General features: G+C 45.6%; 4 protein-coding genes across 4 annotated transcripts; 1 reads left to right on the plus strand and 3 right to left on the minus strand.

The window, feature by feature from the left end:
- Positions 1-1,728: 1,728 nt before the first annotated feature.
- serpinf1 (serpin peptidase inhibitor, clade F (alpha-2 antiplasmin, pigment epithelium derived factor), member 1) lies at positions 1,729-8,668 on the plus strand. The gene is made up of 8 exons (XM_055226649.1): positions 1,729-1,822; positions 1,968-2,028; positions 3,233-3,419; positions 3,708-3,863; positions 4,167-4,370; positions 4,542-4,681; positions 7,266-7,476; positions 8,110-8,668. The coding sequence occupies exons 2-8, from the start codon at positions 1,969-1,971 to the stop codon at positions 8,352-8,354; spliced, it is 1,203 nt and encodes a 400-aa protein (XP_055082624.1). The 5' UTR covers positions 1,729-1,822; position 1,968; the 3' UTR covers positions 8,355-8,668.
- A 525-nt stretch (positions 8,669-9,193) lies between these two features.
- Positions 9,194-10,138, minus strand: LOC117381231 (olfactory receptor 4E1-like). The gene is made up of 2 exons (XM_055226672.1): positions 9,786-10,138; positions 9,194-9,671 (listed from the first exon to the last, which is right to left on the minus strand). The coding sequence occupies exons 1-2, from the start codon at positions 10,136-10,138 to the stop codon at positions 9,194-9,196; spliced, it is 831 nt and encodes a 276-aa protein (XP_055082647.1).
- Positions 10,139-14,499: 4,361 nt separating this feature from the next.
- LOC117381547 (putative gustatory receptor clone PTE03) lies at positions 14,500-15,438 on the minus strand. The gene has a single exon (XM_033978529.1). The coding sequence runs from the start codon at positions 15,436-15,438 to the stop codon at positions 14,500-14,502; it is 939 nt and encodes a 312-aa protein (XP_033834420.1).
- A 4,587-nt stretch (positions 15,439-20,025) lies between these two features.
- Positions 20,026-20,970, minus strand: LOC117381549 (putative gustatory receptor clone PTE03). Its single transcript, XM_033978531.1, has one exon. It carries the CDS (start codon positions 20,968-20,970, stop codon positions 20,026-20,028), a length of 945 nt encoding a protein of 314 aa, XP_033834422.1.
- Between the last annotated feature and the right edge of the window lie 3,950 nt (positions 20,971-24,920).

Genomic DNA, 24,920 nt, shown 5'->3' on the forward strand with positions numbered 1-24,920 from the left:
GATCATGTAGAGGGTTAATACGAACATTTAAGACCAAAATGAGTCTGAAGCAGCAGAGACAGAGAGAGGGGACACAGACTTTACAATAGAAAATGAATTGGAGCCAGAATCGATGGAGTTGGAATTGTGCCTGTGATCACTTCCTGTTTGGGACACTGAGGCTGCGTCCATTTATATAAACAGGGTGTGAGTTATACTTGTGTTAAACGTCTGTCAGACTTTTCTCTAAAGGGATTCACTTTACCTGGTGTTTGTGACGAGCCCAGACGTCAGTGCTGCTCCTCATGTTTCTATAAGTATCAGATTTCATATCATCAGGGGCCTGAGTCTCCCTCTCAGGGCCCAGGTCTGGACTCGTGCAGTCGACTCCTGTGGAGATGTTTCAGAACATTTTGTCTCAGATTTCTGTTTTTTTTTTTTTGTTTTTTCAAACCTTTGATCAGTGTTAAATGTGTGGCCGTGTTGTGTCTGTGCAGAGACAGACTAAATGTGCAGGAAACTGAAACATCTGAATGAAACAAAACATAACTCCAGGGATGTTTCTGAGGAGCACACTATGTTAGATCAGGGTTAAAGTCCCACTGCGGGACATTTCCTCACAATCTTGTAGTTTACAAAGTTTTTTCCTGGTAGAAGTGTGCGGTGCAGTGCTGCCCCCTGGTGGACATAAAACCATTTGAAATAATTTGAAATAATTATTAATAAACATTAATCAAAGTAAAAACAGTGATGTCATGTGATGATGTCATGTGATGATGTCATGTGACGATGTCGCATCAAAGCCCTGAGCTGTTTCTACAGTAATTTATCTTTTACTACTGTTTTATTACTCTAACTGGTCTGGGTCCAGGTCTAGTCCAGGTGTGGTCCAGGTCTGGGTCTTAGTCTGGTCCAGGTGTGGTCCAGGTTTGGGTCTTAGTCTGGTCCAGGTGTGGTCCAGGTCTGGGTCTTAGTGTGGTCCAGGTCTGGTCCAGGTCTGGGCCTTAGTCTGGTCCAGGTATGGTCCAGGTCTGGGTCTTGGTCTTGGTCTGGGTCTGGTTCAAGCGTGGGACTCTGGCACAGACAGGAAGTGCCACTTCTGAACACAGCATGTGATATTTCACAGTAAGAGTCCAGACAAAGCCTCAGGAATTTCACAATAAAAGATCAGTCCAACGGAGTCAAAAAACAGGCCTGAACCAGAACTAAACCAGGTCTGAAGAAGGACTGAACCAGGTCTGAACCTGGTCTCTGGACTGATACAAATCAGTGACGTTTCACCCCTGACTGAGAATGTAAGTCATGATCCTCTATGTCACATGATCAGATCTGAGCCAGGATCCTGGTCAGGACCGAGCTGGACCCTTTTCCAAATCCGGTTAGGATCCTGGTCTGATCCTGGTCTAGTCTCAGTCTCTTCAGACCAAACTGTTTAAATCAAACGCAGGATTGTTCCATAAAACTGTCTCCAAAGAGTTTCACACTTAGACACTCCTTCTCCTCACCCAGTCTCCCCATCTCTCCCCTTTCCCTTCTCCCTCTTATCTTTTGCTCCTTCACTCTTTTCTCTCCCTTTCTCCCCTCCCTCTCTCTCTCCCCCTCTCTCATCTTTCTCTCCTTCACTCCCTCGTCTCTCCGTTTCCTCCCCTCTCCTCCTCTATCTCTCTTTCTGCACCCACTCCACTCCCTCGCTCCTTCCTCTCTCACCCTCTCTTTCCTCCCTCCTTTTCCCCCTCCTCTTTCCCCCCTCCTTCTCTCTCCATCTCTTTGTGTTTCGTTGGTGTTAAATCTCTTCCAGATGTTTAAAGTCCCACAGACAGAGACAGAGACGGAGCTAAACCAGGTCAGAAGATTTGGACCAGGACTAAACCAGGACTAAACCAGGACTAAATCAGGACTAAACCAAGACTACACCAGGTCTAGACCAGGACTAAAACAGGACTGAACGAGGACTAAATCAGGACTAACCTCGGCCTCTGGTCTTGCAGGATGAGGGTCCTCTCTTCACTGCTTTTCTGTGGAGTGTTCCTGGGGTCTGCTCTGGCTCAGGTAAAACACATGTGATTCACGGGAGGGCATCTGACACGCAGGGATACAAGGCATTGGGAGGGCATCTGACACATAGTTAGCTGTATGAGCGTGGGAGGGCATCTGGCACACTTGGTTGTGTGAACGTGGGAGGGCATCAGACACAGTTGGCTGTAGGAGCAGACTCAAGATCGTTTCCATGTGGTTTGGCAGCTCTCCTGGTTCTCATGATTTCAAAAGAGAAAAATGCAGAACTAAACCAGGATCGAACCAGGACTAAAACTAAACCAGGATCAAACCAGGACTAAAACTAAACCAGACTCGAACCAGGACTAAAACTAAACCAGACTCGAACCAGGACTAAAACTAAACCAGAATCGAACCAGGACTAAAACTAAACCAGACTCGAACCAGGACTAAAACTAAACCCAAATCGAACCAGGACTAAAACTAAACCAGAATCGAACCAGGACTAAAACTAAACCAGAATCGAACCAGGACTAAAACTAAACCAGAATCGAACCAGGACTAAAACTAAACCAGACTCGAACCAGGACTAAAACTAAACCAGACTCGAACCAGGACTAAAACTAAACCAGGATCAAACCAGGACTAAAACTAAACCAGAATTGAACCAGGACTAAAACTAAACCAGAATCGAACCAGGACTAAAACTAAACCAGGATCGAACCAGGACTAAAACTAAACCAGGATCGAACCAGGACTAAAACTAAACCAGGTTTTGGCCATACCTTGTTAAAGAACTTGGGCAGGAAACTGCTGTGAATACCAGAGGCCACAGTGGGGCGCCAGAGACAAAACTGTTTCTGTGTCTTTAGGCAAGACACTTCTCCCAGGCTGCGTAGTATGAATGTGGTGTTGTGTTGGTGGGAGGGGCCACACGCTGCTTCTGTCACTGTTTTTACACTCCTCCCCACTCACTATAAAGGCTCCTCCTCCAGAGGATCTACATAATAAGGACAGAGCGGCGTTACAGAGCGCCCCCTGGAGCCCGGGCTCATTCTCTGCACAGAGTCCAGTCTGAGCTGCCAATCAAAGTCCCGAGTCATTACATAAAGAACAGCAACAAGGGACAGACTAAACTGATCTACATCATATTAGAACAGGGTTAAAGCTCCACTGCGAGGCATTTCATCATATTAAAGCTAGTTACAGAGAGGAGAGACAGTATACTGTTAATTTAACCCTGTGCTGCCCCCTACAGTCGGACCAGGACACGCCCCCAGAGGAGGAGGAGCATGTAGAGCTGTTCACCACACCTACCACCAAAATGGCCGCCGCCGCCTCGGACTTCGGCTTCAACCTTTTCAGATCTCTGTGCGCTCAAGAGACCGGCAACGTGTTCCTGTCTCCTCTGAGCGTGTCTGTGGTCCTGAGCCAACTGTCCATGGGTAAGGGAGGGCATCTGGAGTAAGAATACAGCTGTCCAAGGATGAGGGAGGGCATCTGGACCAAATACAGTTCTGTCTTACACAGTGTACTAATTATGTTTTTATTTCTGTCCAGTTTGTGAAATGTGAAGTATTCTGTAGTACTTTTGTACTCAGGTGAGATCAGTGTAATACTCTTGTGTAGTACTCTGCATACTTGTACTCTCAGAGGAACCTGACCCGTGCTCTGTAGTACTTCTGTGTACTTGTTCTCAGGCGGGTCTGTGTACTCTGTGTACTTGTTCCCAGGCGGGTCTGCGTACTCTCAGAGGGACCTGACCCGGGCTCTTCGGTACCACACGCTTCAGGACCCGGCTCTCCATTCCACCCTGAGGTCCCTCCTGAGCTCCAGCACCGCCACAGGGAAGGGACTGAGTACTGCAGCCAGACTGTACCTCAGCCGACGTGAGTGCTGCAAATACTACTACTACTACTGCTAGCTGCCGCGGTGTTACAAACAGGAAGTGACCATGTGCACGCTTCTGGCTCCATTGATTCTGGCTCCAATTCACTTTCAATTGAAAAACTGTGTCCCCTTTCTCTGTACCTGCTGCTGCCAGAGTTTAGTCTTAAAATGTTTGCATTAACCCGCTCTACATGATCCTGGGGTTTTTATTTGCCCTCTTTAATACCCCATAGAAGTCAAATCGCCCCTGCAGCTCTGAAGCCCACAGCGAAGACCCTCTGACTGTGCCTCTGTTTGAGCAGGTCTGCGTCTGAAGCAGGAGTTCTTCTCACTGGTGGAACAAACCTATGGAACCAGACCCAAGGCTCTTCAGGGAGGAAACAAGGACCAGAAGGACATCAACGATTGGGTCTCTCAGCAAACGTCACGGAAGGTTCAGAACATCCTGAGCCAAGCTCTGCCCCGAAACCCCGGGGTCACTGCAGTCACTGCGGCCTATTTCAAAGGTCCTCTGCTCCATCTTCTGCATCCTCTGACCTGTAACTCTGCTCCTCTGACCCCTCCTCTGCTCCTCTGACCCAGTCCCCTGCTCCTCTACTGACATCTCTGCTCCTCTGACCCCTCCTCTGCTCCTCTTCTGATCTTCCTACTCCTTTGACCCTGGTTTCTCTCTATAGGAAAGTGGGTGACCCGTTTTGGGAACTCTGGTTCTATGGGCCAGTTCCAGGTTGATGCTTCTACTTCGGTCCAAGTTCCCATGATGCAACAGGACAACTACCCGATAAAGATGGGCATCGACTCAGACCTGAGCTGCACGGTCAGTACCTCAGACAAAGATCCTGGACAGATGTCTGATTGATTAGAACTTTGTGATGATGAATCAGACCAGACTGTGGTTAAAGAGGCGATGTTCTGTTGAAGCTTTTTCCCATGTTCTAACGCTGTTCCCTCGTCAAAAACATGAAGAGCTTTTAGATGTCACCCATGTTTGAGTAATCTAGAGACTCTCCCAGGCCTTATTCAGTATGAGTCAAGTATGTCAGTATGTGTACAAGGCTCCACCCACGAGCCTACATCACCCATGATCCCACACGACAATTTTCCATAAATATACAAAAACATGATACAAAACTATGTGGAATGTTGAGCTGTGACCATGGTGACACAATGCACACATTAGCAAACACTGTCCAAAAAATGTAATGTCTGAAAATTCAAGAAAAAATCCAAACGTGATGTAAAAGCGCATTTTCAAGAGTCTGTTCAAATATCAATTAAAGATATTTTGGATGACTGAGGGATTACACAGACACATTCTTGTCTGTGTAATCCCTCAGTCGTCCAGGTCTGATCCATAGCAAAAGACAAAATTTAAATTTGTCGACTGGACAAAAAGTTGTAGGAGTGAAGAGATTTTGCTGCTCCTTCAAGCTGCTTCTTCAGTTCTGCTCAGATTACTGGTGGACACTGCCTTCTATCTATCTGAAGGGAGGGACTAACTACACTGAAACTGAAAACATCTATTGTCTCCAGTTTCAGCCTTGACGACTGTACTCAACCTGTAATGGTGTTTTCTTTGATAGAATTATAGATCTGTGAGACATTATGTCTCAGGCCCCCATTCCTGTTTAAGGAAGGATTCTCTGTCCTAACAAAAAATATCTTCTTTAACTCCTCTCTCAAACCATTTCTTTTCTCTGGCTAAGATCTGAACTTCGCTGTCTTCAAAGGAGGTTAGTGTCTTTGAGATGGAGATGTACAGCAGACTGTCATCCTGAGCTGCTCTCCTGCCGGTGTTGGTCCATCCTCTTATGGAGTGTCTGTTTAGTTTCTCCAGTGTAACGCTCACTACACTCTTCACTACACTGAATGGAGTAGACACATTACTTCGTTTGTTTGAGTTTTCTCCGTTGGATGAACCATTTTTTGTCTTTCTTAAAGTGTTGTAGGTTTGAAATAGACCGGAATCTCATATTGTCTTCCAGACACACCCGCAGTGTAAGAAATAGTAACACCTTCCCAAGGTTCAGGTTCCCTGTTGTCCTGTTTTGTGGCTCTTAGATCTATTGAAGGCCCATTTTGGATATCCACAAGCAGAGAGGGCTTTCTCCACATGTTCACTTTGCCCTCAATGTAAAAAGGCCAGTTTGTTCTCCTTGGCGTCTTCCCGTGTGAACTTGATGTTTGGATCAGCAGTATTAATATGTGCAGTAAAGGGCTCCAGATCTTCAATTTTGATTTTAGTCCAGTTGTCATCCACATATCGATATCAGTGTGTGGGTGAAGTGCCTGGAAATGAGGCCAGAAACACTTTGACCAGGATGCATTCTGTTCAAATTGTTCCATGTATAAATTAGCCATGATAGGAGAGACAGGTGAGCCCATGGCACAGTCGTGGATTTGCCTGTAGAAGTTTCCTCTAAACTGGAAATCTGTGGTATTTAGACACATTTCCAGCTGTTTGATTTGGTCAGGTGTTAATTTGGTTCTCTCTTTTAGCTTAGTATCCTAAAGAACCTCCACTTTGCTGCCTCCACCGCCACTACTGTGGAGATACAAGTGAAAAGAGAGGTCACATCAAATGAAATCATGGTCTCATCTGAATTAAATTGGATATACTAGATTTTGCTCACACTCTGTGTTCTCAATATGGTGCTAGGATGGAGCCATGATGGTCTTCAGATGTTCGGCCTCATTGTATGTGATGGAGTCAGTGCTACATACAATGGGTCTGAGGGGTTCTCCTTCTTTGTGGATTTTTGGGAGGCCATAAATACAAGGAATGGAATCACCAGGATAAAGTCTGTAATACAGCTGTCTATCAATGATTTCCTCCTTCTCCAGCTTCTGTAAGCAGTCTATGATTTTCTTCATGCACGCACTGGTAGGGTCTCATTTCAGCAGTTCATAGATGGCGGTGTCACTGAGGAGGCTGTTCACTTTAGCCTCGTAATCAGCTGAGTTCAGGATCACGGTGCATCTCCCTTTGTCAGCTGGCAAAATGTTGATGCTGTGGTCTTTTTCTAGTGCAGTGAGGGCCTTCCTTTCCTCTGATGTTATGTTGAAGGGACGAGGTTTGACGCCGCTCAGTGCAGCTGTTACTTTGTCTCAGATCACCAGCTTCCATCTCTGTAAGCTTGTTGCTTCTAATGGCCGTTTCTGTTACTGTAATGTAGTCCACTGTGGGGATATGATTGAATGTTAGAGAAGTTCAGTCCTTTGTACCTCTTTCTCTGCTCACAGTCGGACAAGTTTTTCACCCTGTATTCCCTGTTCAAGTCGTGGCCGAGACCATCCCTTTTTCTACTCTCTCTCTGATCCCTTTGTTTTCGGAGTTGCATAAACTTCCTTGTGTGACTTTTTTGTTGATTCTTAGCAATGTTGTTGTTATGTGCCCTCAGATCGCAGAGCTCCCCCTGCAGGATGGGGTCAGCCTCTTCCTCTTCTTGCCAGACACTGTGACCTCTAACCTCACGGCGATCGAGGATACGCTGACGGCCGAGTTCGTCCAGGACCTGTCCACGGCGCTGCTGCCCGCCCATGTCTCAATGAGCATGCCCAGTCTAAGGGGAGCCTACAGCAAAGACCTGCTGCCGCTGTTCTCCAGCCTCGGTCTGTGTTTGAGAACAAAAATATGAAAGTCATGTTGTTTCCTTACGTTTCTCTGGTCTGGATGAAGCTCATGTTTCTCTGGTCTGGACTGACCTCAGACGATGTTCAAGCAGACTCCCAACTCAAAATAAATACACTGAAGTTTTACTTTCACTTTAGTATAGCTGATCAAAACAGTAAAACGTGCTAGTCCAGAGGAGGTCCACGTGTGCTAGTCCACAGAGGAGGTCCACGTGGTGTTAGTCCACAGAGGAGGTCCACGTGGTGTTAGTCCACAGAGGAGGTCCAGGTGGTGTTAGTCCACAGAGGAGGTCCACGTGGTGTTAGTCCACAGAGGAGGTCCACGTGGTGTTAGTCCACAGAGGAGGTCCACGTGGTGTTAGTCCACAGAGGAGGTCCACGTGGTGTTAGTCCACAGAGGAGGTCCACGTGGTGTTAGTCCACAGAGGAGGTCCACATGGTGTTAGTCCACAGAGGAGGTCCAAAGAGGTTAGGAAGTATTTTGGGATTTAGATCAGTCCCCTCGCAGCGTCTGTGGGCTCCCTCTCTCCTCTGTGATTGGCTTGTCTCTCTCCTCTCTGATTGACGCTTCTCTTTGCTTTCTCTTCTCTGATTGGCTCGTCTCTCTCACAGGCCTCTCTGATTGGCTGGCGGACACAGGTTTGGACCAGATTTCGGCACAGCCCGTCAAACTGAACTCTGTGTTTCATAAAGTGGTTTTAGACTCCGCCCCCGAAGGTCTCCAGTATGCTCCTGACCCCGCCCACGCCTCCGCACTGACCTATCACGTCAACCGGCCCTTCATCTTCCTCCTCCGAGACCAATCAACTGGAGCACTGCTGTTCACCGGGCGGGTCACCAACCCCAAACTGCTCTAGTTCTGAACCAGGTCTAAACCAGGACTGAACAAGGACTAAACCAGGACTAAACCAAGACTACACCAGGTTTAAAGCAGAAATGAACCAGGATTAAACTAGAACTGAACCCGGACTGAACCAGGACTAAACTAGAACTAAACCAGGACTAAACCAGAACTAAACCAAGACTAAAGCAGGACTGAACTGGGACTAAACTGGGACTGAATCGACACCAGATGCTTCACAATGACAATGACTAGACTGAGACAAAATCCTTTTGTGTTTATTTCACAGAAAAATGCTAAAGGTTCAGATTTCAATAAAAGTCAAAATGGAAAATAAATTAAAGTGTTTATATTGAGACACACACCCACAAACACACGCACAAACAAACGCACACACAAAAAGTTGCCTGTGACAAATCCAAATGCGGAGAGTGCACACCGACAGGAGGGGGCGCTGCTGCGCTGCATGAAGAACAGCAAATATGAGGTCAGTCCTGAGCAAAGCTACAGGTTTAGTTTCTCCGTCCACAGCTCAGATGAGCCAAACCGAGGTCTAATCCAGACCTAATCCAGACCTAATCCAGACCTAATCCAGGTCTAGTCCAGGTCTAGTGCTGGTGTGTTTTGGTGCATTAGTCTTCTTGGGTTAGAGTTCATTATTCTCATGGGACAGTTTCAAACAGACACAGTCTCTGTCTGAGGAGGGTCTGTATGGAGTTCAAACCTCACAGGTACACAGGCCTCACCTCCAGGGGGAGCCACCTCCCTCACTCTGACCTCTGACCCTGCAGCTCAAACTTCTGTCAGCAGAGCTGAGTGAGAACAATACTTTGCTCAAAAATAGATGTAAGGTTTTTATTTCCCCCTGAAGACTGGGACCCAGAGTCGGGCCCAGTGCCGGGCCCAGGCACAGCGTATGTCCCTGCACTGCACTCCATAGATGATGGGGTTCACCGTCCCGGGCCCCGTGAACAGGATGACAGCGGTCATCTTCCTGTGGTGCGTGTACTCGGGGAAGCGGTGCAGAGTGATGACCACGACTCCGCTCAGCAGCAGCAGCAGGTACACCAGCAGGTGGGTGGAGCAGGTCTGCAGGGCGCGGCGGTTCAGACTGGAGCTGTGTCTGCGCAGACACACCAGAGTGATCCTGAGGTAGGTCAGGAGGGTGGAGCCGATGGAGGCGCTCAGCAGCAGCGCCGTGAAGAGCAGCCCGTACACGTTGTTGATCAGGGTACTCTCACACGACAGTTTAAAGAGAGACGCATTATCACAGTACGGGTTTGTGACCACGGAGCGACAACGTGACAGACGCACCGACAGACCAATCAGAACGCTCACAAGCACCAAGGGCACACCCCACGCAAATGCCATTAGCTTCACTAGCATGCGGCCGCTCATGATGGTGGAGTAGTGCAGCGGGTTACAGATCGCCACGTAACGATCGAACGCCATGATCATCAGGATGGTGTGGGACGCAGTGGCAAAGACGTGCGACACAAAAGCCTGAGTAACACAGGCGCCGTAGGAGATGAGGCGCTCTTCTGGCGCTCGGAGAAGGTCGGACAGAAACTGTGGGATGACGTGCGTGCCCCCGATGATGTCATTGATACAGAGGTTACACAGCAACAGGTACATGGGCTGGTGCAGGCTCCTCTCCTTCAGGATCAACACACTGTTCCCCAGGTTCATCAGCATCATGAGGACATAAGACAGCAGAATACAACAGAAGACAGGCAGGACAGAGGAGTGAGGCAGGGACAGGCCCTCCAGCTGCAGCAGAGCCCCGCTCACGTTCTCCATTCACCTGGGGAGAATTAGAGGTCAGAGAGAATTTGTGTTTCTCACACACTGTACATGAGATACTGTGTGGACCATGTACAGACTCAATGACGAGTAGCACATGCGCTTTTAAGGTCTCTGGGATTCTGGAGTGGGGATCAAACCAAGAACCTCGCGTTTATGTGATGGTCGCTCTTCCACCTGCACCACTGTGGTAGTGTGAAACACGTTACCACCACCACTCCCAACAAAATCTGTCTGAATGGAAATTTTCTTTTTGGAGGCAAATTTCAAATTACTTTAAGCCAATAAAAAAGAGTATCTGTAAAACTGGGAAACTCTGAGAATTTCAAACAAAAGAATAAAAACTGTAAACAACAATAAACTTTTATTCTTCAAACACATTTCTATGGTTAAAGCTGTATGTTGAGGGCAGATAGAATGTGTTAAGGTTCAGAGGATTAAACCCTTTGCATAGTGACACGGTTGTGCCACAGGGTTCGGTGTTCAGACCACTGTTATTTGCGTCATAATAAATGACCATGTGGACGACTGCAGGTGTGACCTGTCACTATGTGGAGGACACAGCCCTGAATGTGAAGAGCTGACTGACCTAAACATCAGAACTGCACATGATAAAGCTGCAGGAAGTAAAGGTCATTCTTGTCTAGCTCATTTTATGTTTTGTTTTGTTTGAAAAGACATGAATAAACTGTACTGTATTTAAGTACAAAACAACTGTTAAGTCTATATCAAGCAAATACAACAAAAAATCATGAATTCCAAATTTGTGCCTAAAAATGAAACAAACCAAAACCACTAAACAAAAAAATGAATATACTGGCACATCACTTAAAACAAGATCTTTGACATATTTAAGTCTGACAATACATTTTAGAAAAATGTAATTTGATTCTTTTACAAAATGCTCATTGGCTTTTGTAGTGAACACACCATTTAAAAAATCACTGACAGAGAAGTCACTAAACACTGTGCCAGGTTTGGTTTGCCCACGTAATGAGAAAAGACTGAAAAACAGCTTCTGTTACATGGTCCAATCAAAGTACTGTATTCTGATTACTTACAAAACTTTCACACTGAGTTGTGTTTAAATTATAGTGTAAAAACAGAACAAAGTATCAATAACAAAAAAGTCCAATTGACAGAAATGAACCTTTCCTGAATATGTTTAGACTGATGTTGAGCTGTAACTTTGACAAGTATAAGACACATAGACTAGTATACACCATAAACCACTATGAACCTACTGTACACTGCGAGACTACACAGATATAAGGACACATGGAAATAGAAAACAAAGTACTACCATTTAATGAGGAACATCACAGTATATTGTCTAAAGAAAGAGGGTTTTTATTATTGCGGTATCGGAATCAGTATCGAGTCGATTCCTTAGTATAGTATTCTGAGTATGTATTTTTGGCACATATATCAAGTTCCTCCCCAGCTCTGGTCATAACAGAGACATGAACCACAACCCAGGATGACATCTGGGTTTAAATCTGAAATATGTCAGTGATAATCCAGCTACAAAGTGATGACAATAGTACTATTATTTTCAACATAAATGTAAGGAGAGCTTACGTGGTTTTGGTCTAGTTCCTGGGCTGGTCTTGGATCTGGTCTTGAGTTTGGTTCAGCCTGGTCTTAGGTCTGGTGTTGGATCTGGTTTTTGGCTCTGAGCTTGGGTCTGGTCTTTTGGTCTGGTCTTTGGCTCTGATCTTGGCTCTAGTCTTTTGGTCTGGTCTTTGGCTCTGATCTTGGCTCTAGTCTTTTGGTCTGGTCTTTGGCTCTAGTCTTTTGGTCTGATCTTGGGTCTGGTCTTGGCTCTAGTCTTTTGGCTCTGATCTTGGCTCTAATCTTTTGGTCTGGTCTTTGGCTCTGATCTTGGCTCTAATCTTTTGGTCTGGTCTTTGGCTCTGATCTTGGCTCTAGTCTTTTGGTCTGATCTTGGGTCTGGTCTTAAGTTTGGTTCAGCCTGGTCATGGCTCTGGTCTTTGGGTCTTTATATACACCTGTTTGTTCCCTCCTCACTCTCCCGGGTGGATTCAGTCTCTGTATTATTTGAATTCTAAAATGGCGGAGGATGAACACAACATGGCTGCTGACTGGGACCAAGAAAGACCCATGTGACTCTAGTCTCTGATCTCTGTTGTTTCCTCATCACAAACATACCTAGTGTTTTGTTTTATTCATGTTTAACACACAAACACTTCTCTCAAACTGAAAACACTCTGTTCCACCTTGTGATGTCATTATGTGTTAATACAGGAAGTGCTTCACTGTTTTTTTAAATTCCACACACCTTCACTAGAATCACTCGTACCATTTCAGTCCTGGAACAGCCAATCTCTACTGAACTAAAGGTAAGAGGCAGCCACTTCATGACATCACATTATGGCTTAGAGCATTTTGATCTTTGTAGATGTTACAGACTAATAATAGAAGTGCGACTCAAACATGTGTGAATGAAACAAAACAACTCTAGGTCTGTGAGGAGGGAACAGCATTAATATAAGATCATTTTGGAAAAAGTTTGTCTTTTGAATGGCTCTTTGCAATGAACTGATCCAAGAGATTTGGATCCCAGCACTAATAGAAACAGCTAGAAGGTCAAATAAACACAGCAGCAGTTTCTGCTCTGAGCCCGGTCTGCCTCTCATTTCAAACACTCTCGACATTTACGCTATAGACAATGTATAAATGGACATAGCTAACCCACTAGCAGCCACATTCCAACAAGTGCAGCTAGAGGGTTTGCTATGTCCATTTATATATACGGTCTAAGGTTATTAGACCTCCATCATGACATCTGCCTCTGTCATTGAGGTGATGGCCTTCATCTGTCCATCCACAACATGCCCAAGAAACCTAACGCTCCTTTGGAGGTGTTGGCATTTTTTGGAGCTAGTTTTTGTCTCTGGTCTTTAGCTCTGAGCAGGCTAAAGACCATTTCCAGGTTTTTCAGTGATTCCGCCTCATCGGGTCATAAACGAGGACATCATCCAAGCAACAGAGTCTCAAAAAGTTCTGAACCATGAAAATACTCATCATCAGCCCCATGTAATGAGTCTATAGAACTCATAAAGGCTCATGGGAGTAGTCAATGCAGTTACTTCTAGTCCTCTTCAGCCATCGTGATGTTATAGAAGCCTGAGGCGACATCCATTGCACTAAATATGGCTCTTCCTCCAAACAGATCCTCAGAGATCTGTCTTTATTCAACACAAGGACCAAAGGTGATGCTCACTCATTGTAAGATTTGATCTCTAGTTCTTCTATTTCTGAGAGTACTGCTGTGAGTTTGTGGTACTGAACATGCGGACTTGGTAAGAGCCTGAATGAGCGAGTGAAGGATAGATGGATTCTTGGTCTGGATCTAGTCTTGGTCTGGTCTTGAGTCTGGTTCAGCCTCTGGTCTTGGGTCTGATCTTTGGGTCTTTTTATACACCTGTTCCCTCCTCACCCTCCCGAGTGGATTCAGTCTCTGTATTTATATTCTAAAATGGTGGAGAATGAAGAACACAACATGATTGCTGGGATCAAAAAAGGATCAAGAGAGGACTTCTGAGTTCGTGGTACTGCCCATAGGGGACTTTGTAAGACAGTCTAAATGGACAAGTGTAGAATCAAGGGATTCTATGGAATTCTTTATCTTTAGCTGAGCCACAGCCAAATTTGTTTTTCAAAAAGACATCCTTAAACTTTTGAACAAACTGCAGTTGACTTTTCCAGTAAGGACAAAGATCTGAGCACACACAGAACAAAGATCTGCAAGTACAAATAATATTTTTCTTCTCAAAATGTAACTTTTCATAATGTGCGCTAGCTGGCACAAAAATTACCCTACTGGTAAAAACTAGGAGAGGCATTCAATTGAACGAGGTCAGAAACAGCCAGGAAAATATTAGACTGCTGTTTCTGTGTGTATTTACTTAAACTACAGTCCCTCGGCTGCCACAAAAATGCCTTGTTTAGTTTTGGTCTTCTATGTAAAATTGAAATCAGAACTTCAGTGTGTTTGTGCTGTGAAGCTGAAAAGGACCCGTGAGTTGAGATAAACTGTCCCTGTGAAGTTTAGATACTTGAAGATATTCATGATCTTTTGTTTGGTTTGTTGGTTCTAAAGACTCAGGAGGCCACGATAAACTATGCGCAGTGTTGCTAGGTCCACAAAAACAATAAAACAAAAAAACACAATACGTCATTGTGCTCTCGTTTTATTTTAGTGTCTCTGTCCTGCCTCTCCTAATGTCTCTTCTTTCTGTTGCATAAAACCTTATAAGGCAGTACGTTTAAAACCAAGTTTATGTTTAATAATAAGACAAGGACACAGGGCTATAGAATATAAAAACTTGTGCTTATATTTTATTTCCCTTGGAGCCTGGGACCCAGAGTCGGGCCCAGGCACAGCGTATGTCCCTGCACTGCACTCCATAGATGATGGGGTGCACAGTCCCGGGCCCCGTGAACCATATGACAGCGGTCATCTTCCTGTGGTGAGTGTACTCGGGGAAGCGGTGCAGAGTGATGACCACGACTCCGCTCAGCAGCAGCAGCAGGTACACCAGCAGGTGGGTGGAGCAGGTCTGCAGGGCGCGGCGGTTCAGACTGGAGCTGTGTCTGCGCAGACACACCAGAGTGATCCTGAGGTAGGTCAGGAGGGTGGAGCCGATGGAGGCGCTCAGCAGCAGCGCCGTGAAGAGCAGCCCGAACATGTTGTTGATCAGGGTACTCTCACACGACAGTTTAAAGAGAGACGCATTATCACAGTGTGGGTTTGTGACCACGGAGCGACAACGTGACAGACGCACCGACAGACCAATCAGAACGCTCACCAGCACCAAGGGCACACCCCACGCAAATGCCATTAGCTTCACTAGCATGTGGCCGCTCATGATGGTGGAGTAGTGCAGTGGGTTACAGATCGCCACGTAACGATCGAACGCCATGATCATCAGGATGGTGTGGGACGCAGTGGCAAAGACGTGCGACACAAAAGCCTGAGTAACACAGGCGCTGTAGGAGATGAGGCGCTCCTCCGGCGCTCGCAGCATATTGAACAGTAGCGGCGGGATGACGTGCGTGCCCCCGATGATGTCATTGACACAGAGGTTACACAGCAACAGGTACATGGGCTGGTGCAGGCTCCTCTCCTTCAGGATCAACACACTGTTCCCCAGGTTCACCAGCATCATGAGGACATAAGACAGCAGAATACAACAGAAGACAGGCAGGACAGAGGAGTGAGGCAGGGACAGGCCCTCCAGCTGCAGCAGAGCCCCGCTCACGTTCTCCATTCACCTGGGGAGATATAAACATATCTGTGAGCTCACACTGAGCACAATGAACACAAACGTGGATGTGTGTTAACTGTAGAAGCACATGTAACTCAAAAGGTGATAAGCATAAAAACGAGACTTTATTCATCTAACGTACAGGTCATCATCACGGACCAGTAACAGGTTCAATATTCCCTGATGTTGTGACACCAGTGGTTCCAGTTCAGATCCAGTTTCAGGAGGTGAGTGATTTAGAATAATCCCCCGTGCCACCCATACACCACAGCTTATCAGCAGTTTGTATTCTTCAAAAGTTTGAACCTGAAAAATGATCCAAACAACAGCATATTTCAAATAAAGCCTCGGCAGGTTGTGTGTCTGGTTGGAGTTTAGTGGAGTCTCTGTTCTGAAACCTGAGGAGTGCAGTGTCTCTTTTCAGACGTGTCTAGAAACATGTAGCTTTGAAAATGTTCAGGTCATGGATGAGGAGAAGGAGGTTTGGTCTGAACTAAAGGAACAGTTTAAACCCTCTCTGTTCAGACCTCCACAGTGTCCCTCACTCACAGAACACACCACTTACAGGCCATCACACAGAACTACAAGCCACACAAAACAACCAAACATGTTTGGTTCTGTTCTTTAGTTCTGTTTGATCAGGGACTAAATCAGGACTAAACCAAGACAAAAGCTGGACTAAAACAGGAGTAAACCAAGACTAAAGCAAGACTGAAGCAGGACTAAACCAGGACTAAATTAAGGCTAACCCAGGACTAAACCAGGACTGAAGCAGGATTAAACCACAAATAAACCAACACTAAAACAAAGCTAAATCAGGTCTTATGTAAGTCAACAGGTTTAATCAGAACATAGCAGGGACAAGGAGTCAAACTGTCTAAATTAAGTCTAAATAAGCACTTGAACCAGGACTGAATGAGGACTAAAGCAGAATTGAACCAGGACTGACCAAGAACTAAGCAACGACTAAACCAGGACTAACGTAGGACTCGAAACAAGACTAAACCAGGTCTGAAGCAGAACTAAACCTGGATTTGAACCAGGTCTATTCTAAGAATAAACGAGAACTAAACCAGGACAAAAATCACAGGTCTGAAGCTAAACTAAACCAAGATTAAACCAGGACTAAACCAAAAATAACTAGGATTGAACAGAACAAAGTATTTATCAAAATGATCTAAATTTGAGATAAGACCTTACATGATCCTCAATCTGTCTTTAGTCCAGTCAGTTTAGTCTTTAAGTCTGGGCCAAGTTCTGGACTCTGTGTGGTCTGGGTTTATATACAGCTACATCGTCATCGCTCCCTCCCAACAACACTCACTGTGTCCACAAAAACATTACATCATATTTTATATATGACAGTATTACGGATTTAAAGAGAAGGTATTTTCCTTCTATGGGGTATTAAATGATGTTATAACTATAGACTGTACATATAAATAGACATGGCTAATGTGCTAGCCGCCGCATTTTAAACAGGAAGTGATCATGAGTACACTTCCGGCTTCATCGGCTCGATTTCAATTTACACAGAAAAAATTGTCACCCCTCTCTAACTGCGCCCATGATCACGTCCTACCTGGAACGTGGCAGCTAGCAAGTTAGCTATGCCCTTTGTCACCGGTTCTGTTCATTATATTTATGGACAGAATTTCTAGGCGCAGCCAGGGGCCGGAGGGGGTCTGGTTTGGGAACCACAGGATCTCATCTCTGCTGTTTGCGGATGATGTTGTCCTGATGCTTCATCGAGCCAGGACCTGCAGAACTGGGGCAGTTTGCAGCCGAGTGTGAAGTGGCTGGCATGAGAATCAGCTCCTCCAAATCTGAGGCCATGGTTCTCGACCAGAAAAAGGTGGTGCCCTCTCCGGGTGGGTGGTGAGTCTCTGCCTCAAGTGGAGGAGTTCAAGTATCTCAGGGTCTTGTTCACGAGTGAGGGAAGGATGGAGAGTGAGATTGACAGGCGGATCAGTGCAGCATCTGCAGTGATGCGGTCGCTGTATTGGTCCGTTGTGGTGAAGAAGGAGCTGAGCCGGAAGGCAAAGCTCTCGATTTACCGGTCAATCTATGTTCCTACCCTCACCTATGGTCATGAGCTTTGGGTAATGACCGAAAGGAAAAGATCGCAAACAAGCGGCCGAAATGGGTTTCCTCTGCAGGGTGGCTGGGCGCACCCTTAGGGATAGGGTGAGGAACTCAGTCACACTGGAGGAGCTCGGAGTAGAGCCGCTGCTCCTACATGTCGAGAGGAGCCAGCTGAGGTGGCTCGGGCATCTGCTCAGGATGCCTCCTGGACGCCTCCCTAGGGAGGTGTTCTGGGCATGTCCCACCGGGAGGAGGCCCTGGGGAAGACCTAGGACACGCTGGAGGGACTATGTCTCTTGGCTGGCCTGGGAACGCCTTGGGGTTCCACTGGAGGAGCTGGAGGACGTGTCCGGAGTGAGGGAAGTCTGGGAGTCTCTGCTTAGACTGCTGCCCCCGCGACCCGGCCCCGGATAAGCGGAAGAAAATGGATGGATGGAAGTGGATTAAGAGAGTGTGACGTCACCCACAGTGTTTGGCTCCAGTCAAATGAAGCTCAATAAAACTAGCAGTTGTAGGGGCCAATTTAGAGCCAAGCTGCCATTAAGAATTCCGACTGCGAGTATCATAGCAACCACAGAGGTAATCCGGAGGAAGGCCGTTGACGATAATGCCCCCTCACGCCCACACCACTGATTTAGAAGAGAGCGGGCTCTTACTATAGCGGCCTAATGGGAGTGACCTCAGGGAAAGAAGGTGCTTGATTTATGTATTATTAATGTTCATGTACTGAATTACACAATACAATAGCAAAATAAAAATACCAGAATCATGAAGAGCGGGACATTTTAAAACCAAGGTTAGGGGTAACAATTTTCCAATGTAAAGTGAATTGGACCCAGAGTCAATGAAGCCAGAAGTGTGCCCATGATCACTTCCTATTTGGACTGCGGTGGCTAGGGAGTTAGCTATGTCCATTTATATACACTCACCTAAAGGATTATTAGGAACACCTGTTCAATTTATCCTTAATGCAATTATCTAATCAACCAATCACATGGCAGTTGCTTCAATGCATTTAGGGGTGTGGTCCTGGTCAAGACAATCTCCTGAACTCCAAACTGAATGAGAAAGAAAGGTGATTTAAGCAATTTTTAAGCAATTTTGAGCGTGGCATGGTTGTTGGTGCCAGACGGGCCGGTCTGAGTATTTCACAATCTGCTCAGTTACTGGGATTTTCACGCACAACCATTTCTAGGGTTTACAAAGAATGGTGTGAAAAGGGAAAAACATCCAGTATGTGGCAGTCCTGTGGGCGAAAATGCCTTGTTGATGCTAGAGGTCAGAGGAGAATGGGCCGAGTAATTCAAGCTGATAGAAGAGCAACGTTGACTGAAATAACGACTTGTTACAACCGAGGAATGCAGCACCTTGTTGAATCAATGCCACGTAGAATTAAGGCAGTTCTGAAGGCGAAAGGTCAAACACTGTATTAGTCTGGTGTTCCTAATAATCCTTCAGGTGAGTGTATACGCTCTATGGGCCACACAAAGCTTCCTGTTTCTGTTGGAGAGTCATGGCCTTTGTCACATTAGCCGTCCCCTCTCCACCTGCTAACGGCAGACGACATAAGGAACCGCAAGTCAGGTGATTTTGGTGATTGAGACAGAGGCCGCTATGCACATGTACAACAGGGTGTGTTACACTAATAACAGCCCCTGTTCAACAAGGCCAAAGTGGAACCTTAGTATGTAGTAATAGCTTAATACCAAAACAAAAATAAACTTTATAATTTTTATAAAAAATGGAAAATATTACCAAATAAAAAGTTTTTTATCAATGTTGTATTTTGAGAATGTTCACAAAAAAATAAAAAATAAAAAAATACAAATGGCTACACAGCAAACACAGGAAGAGAGCACCGGAAGAGCCAGTGTTGAATGGAGGAGGCAGAGCTGAGCACACATGGAACAAAGATTTGAGCACAAATTGTATTTTTCTTTTCAAAATGTAACCATTCAGTGTGAGCAAAAATGACCCTGGCAAAAACTAGAAGAGGCATTAAACTGCCCATGGTCAGAAACAGCTAGGAAAATATTAGACCAGTGTTTGTATGTGTAGTTCCTCAAACTACAGTCCCACCACAGCCACTAACATGCCTTGTTTAATTTTGGTCTGCTGAGTGAAAGTGAAAACTATCAAAACGCCATTGTGTTTGCTGTGGAGCTGAAAAGGATCCATAAGCTGAAATAAACTGTCCCTTGTGTCTGTGAATTTCAGATACTTGAAGATTTTCTGTTGTGTGGTTTGGTTTGTTGGTTCTAAAGACGTAGGGATCCTGTCTGCATTCAGGAGGCCACAGTAAACTATGTGCAGTGTTTCCAGGTCCACAAAATCAAAAAACACCTGTGTGCTCTCAAAAATGTTGTTTTACTGTCTCTGTCCTGTCTTCCCTAAAATCTTTAGTTTTTGTTACAGAAAACCTAAGGCTATATATAAATCCAGGTTTTTTTTAATAACAAGACCAGGACACATGGATGTAGAATATAAAAACTTGTTTCTTATATTTTATTTCCTCCTGAAGACTGGGGCCCAGAGTCGGGCCCAGTGCCGGGCCCAGGCACAGCGTATGTCCCTGCACTGCACTCCATAGATGATGGGGTTCACCATCCCGGGCCCCGTAAACAGGATGACAGCGGCCATTTTCCTGTGGTGCGTGTACTCGGGGAAGCGGTGCAGAGTGATGACCACGACTCCGCTCAGCAGCAGCAGCAGGTACACCAGCAGGTGGGTGGAGCAGGTCTGCAGGGCGCGGCGGTTCAGACTGGAGCTGTGTCTGCGCAGACACACCAGAGTGATCCTGAGGTAGGTCAGGAGGGTGGAGCCGATGGAGGCGCTCAGCAGCAGCGCCGTGAAGAGCAGCCCGTACACGTTGTTGATCAGGGTACTCTCACACGACAGTTTAAAGAGCGACGCATTATCACAGTACGGGTTTGTGACCACGGAGCGACAACGTGACAGACGCACCGACAGACCAATCAGAACGCTCACCAGTACCAAGGCCACACCCCACGCAAATGCCATTAGCTTCACTAGCATGCGGCCGCTCATGATGGTGGAGTAGTGCAGCGGGTTACAGATCGCCACGTAACGATCGAACGCCATGATCATCAGGATGGTGTGTGAGGTGGTCCCAAATAAATGCGACACGAAGGCCTGAGTGACACAGGCGCTGTAAGAAATCAGGTGCTCTTCCGGCGCTCGCAGCATATTGAACAGTAGCGGCGGGATGACGTGCGTGCCCCCGATGATGTCATTGATACAGAGGTTACACAGCAACAGGTACATGGGCTGGTGCAGGCTCCTCTCCTTCAGGATCAACACACTGTTCCCCAGGTTCATCAGCATCATGAGGACATAAGACAGCAGAATACAACAGAAGACAGGCAGGACAGAGGAGTGAGGCAGGGACAGGCCCTCCAGCTGCAGCAGAGCCCCGCTCACGTTCTCCATTCACCTGAGGAGATTTAAACATATCTGTGAGCTCACACTGAGCACAATGAACACACTCTACACACACATTACACATACACTGACCACACACTGAAGATGCACGTGGATATGTGTTAACTGTAGAAGCACATGTAACACACACACGAGATAAGAATAAAACCAAGAGTTAATTTATCCATCCAAAGTACAGGTCATCATCACGGAGCAGTAACAGGTTCAATATTCCCTGATGTTGTGACACCAGTGGTTCCAGTGCAGATCCAGTTTCAGGAGAGAGTGTTTTTGAATAATCCCCTGTGACACCCACACAGACTAAAAAACAGGTCTGAAGCAGAATTAAACCAGTATTAAACCAAGACTGATGAAAGACTAAAGCAAGACTAAACCAGGACTAAACAAAGCTAAACCAGGTCTTATGCAGGTCTAACAAGTTTAGTCAGGACATAGCAGGGGCAAGGACTCAAATTCGGTCTAAATGAGCATTGAACCAGGACTGAATCAGGACTACACCATAACTGAACCAGAACTGACCAAGAACTAAACTAGGACTAAACCAGGACTGAACAAAACCAGATCTAAACCAGAATAAACCCAGGACTCGAACCAAGACTAATTAGATCTAAACCAGGTCTGAAGCAGAACCAGGTCTATAGTAGGACTAAGCCAGAACTAAATCAGGACTCAAAAAGCAGGTCTGAAGCAGCACTAAAGCAGAACTCAACCAGGACTAAACCAAAAATAACCAGGACTGAACAGAACAAAGTATTTTTTCAAAATGATCTACATTTGCAATAAGACCTTACATGATCCTCAAATCTGTCTTTAGTCCAGTTTAAGTCTGGGTCAAGTCCTGGAGTCTGTGTGGTCTGGGTTTATATACAGCTCCATCGTCACCGCCCCCTCCCAACGACGCTCACTGTGTCCAAAAAATACATTACATCATATTTTATATATGAGGGTATTTTACTTCTATGGGATGTAAACAACATTATAAATATAGACTGTTTATATAAATGGACATGGCTAACGCGCTAGCTGCCGCATTCCATACAGGAATCGATCATGGGTGCACTTCCGGCTACATCAACTCTGGTTCCAATTCACTTTACATTAGTTTACATACCCACAAACTATGGCTATACCCATTCAATTCAATTCAATTCATTTATTTTTGTAACGCCCAAAATCACAACAACAGTTGTCTCGAAGGGCGTTCATGTTTTGGTTGATGGGGGAAACCGGAGTACCCGGAGGAAACCCATCCAGACACGGGGAGAAACATGAAAAACTCCACACAGAAAGGCCTGGTGACCCGGGGATCGAACCAACCTTCTTGCTGTGAGACATGAGTGATGGCACTCAGTCACCGTGCCGCCAAGACACAAAAAACAAAACAACAGGAAGAATCAGACACAACAAGAAAAATCAGACACAACAGGAAAAATCAGACAACATAAGAAATCGGCCAGGAGACCAGACGAGGAGGAGGAGAGCCGGGCGAGGAGGAGGAGAGCCAGGCAAGGAGGAGATCCAACTGTCATCGGGGCATCTGAAAGAGATACACTCCACAGGGGGAGTGGGACAGGGGACAACATGTGAATAGCATTGCTGATGAGAAAATAGGGCAAAGTAGAGGATAGTGCTCAGGTTGCCATACTTCCCCCAGCTAGTTACTCCTACTGCAGCTTATCTTATCCCGGGTTTTAATAACCCTAACTCCCTCACTAAGTAACCTGGTCATACGCTATACCGAAGAGGAAGGTTTTAAGCCTGGTCTTAAATACAGAGACTGTGGGGGCCTGTTTAACATCAGCAGGGAGTTGATTCCATAGCACAGGAGCTTGGTAACTGAATGCTCTCCCTCCCACTGTACTTTTGGACACTCTAGGAACCACTAATAGTCCTGCATTCTGAGAGCGGAGTGCTCTGTTTGGCTGGTACGGGACAATAGCATCTTGCAGATAGGATGGGGCCATACCGTTTAGGGCTTTGTATGTCAGGAGGAGGACTTTGAATTTGATTCTAAGCTCGACAGGAAGCCAGTGCAGATATTTTAGTACAGGACTGATGTGGTCTCTTCTTTTAGTTCCTGTTAGGACTCTGGCCGCTGCATTTTGGACCAACTGGAGGCTCCTTATAGTACTTTTGGGGCAGGCGGCGAGCAGAGAATTACAGTAATCAAGTCTGGAAGTAACAAATGCATGGATGAGTTTTTCAGCATCGTTTTTAGGTAAAATATTTCTAATTTTAGTTATATTTCGCAGGTGAAAGTATGCGGTTTTACAAGCTAGGTTTATATGGGCTGTGAATGAGAGATTTTGATCAAATAGGACTCCAAGATTTTTTACAGTAGGGCTAGAAGCTATATTCACATTGTCGAGTGAGATTATCTGGTCTGACAGAGAATCTCTTTGACCTTTGGGACCAACGACAATGACCTCTGTTTTTTCAGGATTTAAGAGCAGGTAATTCAAGGTCATCCAGGTTTTGATGTCCTTCACACAGGCACTGAGTTTATCTATTTGATCAGTCTGATTTGGTTTCATTGATAAGTACAGCTGAGTGTCATCAGCGTAGCAGTGAAAATTAATGCCATGTTTTCTGATAATGTTACCCAATGGCAACATATACAGAGTAAATAGGATTGGACCAAGCACAGATCCTTGTGGAACACCACAGGCTACTTTAGAACAGGGAGAGGTGCTCTGGTTTATACTAACAAACTGGTACCTATCTGATAGATAGGATTTAAACCATTTGAGGGCGGTCCCTCTGATTCCAATGTCACATTCTAATCTCTGCAGTAGAATGTTGTGATCAATGGTGTCAAACGCTGCACTGAGGTCCAGTAGGACCAGGACTGAAGCCAGCCCGTTATCAGCAGCTAGTAGTAAATCATTTGTTACTTTAAGCAGTGCAGTCTCTGTGCTGTGGTGAGCTCTGAATCCAGATTGAAATTTTTCAAATATATTATTGTCCTGCAGGTGGCGGCAGAGCTGTTTCACCACAACTCGTTCTAGAATTTTTGAGAGGAAGGGAAGATTAGAGATAGGTCTATAGTTGACTAATTCATCAGGATTTAGGTTAGGTTTTTTCAAAAGGGGTTTAATCACAGCATACTTAAAGGACTGAGGAACGTAGCCATTTTCTAACGACATATTTAATATGTTATGGATGGAATCTATTATTAGGGGGAGGGCTTCTTTGAGGAGTCTGATTGGAATAGGGTCGAGCAAACAGGTTGATGGTTTTGACGACATGATGACTGAGGTAATCTCCACCTCATCAACAGGAGTAAATTTATCTAATATTATTAGAGGGTCCATATGGGATATTGGCATTACAGACTGGATTTGCTCAGAGCTGATTTTTGGAGTAGCTTTGTTAATTTTGTCTCTAATGGTTGTGATTTTGTAATCAAAGAAGTGAAGAAAGTCACAACTAATGTTCGAGGGGATAAGAGACTCATTAGCAGTGTGGGAGTTTGTCAGCCTGGCTACAGTGCTGAACAAAAATCTGGGGTTATTTTTGTTTACTTCTATTAGATTTGAATAGTATCTAGTTCGGGCTTTCCGCAGAGCGGCCTTATAAGTGAGCAGGCAGAGCTTCCATGCCTTCAGAGACTGCTCAGAGCGCGAGCGGCGCCAAAGCTTCTCTGTGCGTCTTACATGTTGTTTGAGTGTCCTGAGCTGTAACGTGTACCATGGAGCCGGAGGTCTTGGTTTAATGCTTTTCTGTTTTAGCGGAGCTACAACATCGAGAGCAGATTTTAAGGTGAGCATTGTTCTGTCAACCAATTGATCAGTGACAATTGGATTAAAATTATTGCCATTGTCACATGACATATCTTTCAGTAATGGCTCAATAATTTCTTTAAACTCTGTAACCGATTTATCTGATAATGTTCTTTTCATTATAGTTTTTTTCTGTGGGGCTGGATAGTCTTTTAG

This window comes from Periophthalmus magnuspinnatus, chromosome 14 (genome assembly GCF_009829125.3).
Source record: "Periophthalmus magnuspinnatus isolate fPerMag1 chromosome 14, fPerMag1.2.pri, whole genome shotgun sequence".
Lineage (NCBI taxonomy): Eukaryota > Metazoa > Chordata > Actinopteri > Gobiiformes > Gobiidae > Periophthalmus > Periophthalmus magnuspinnatus.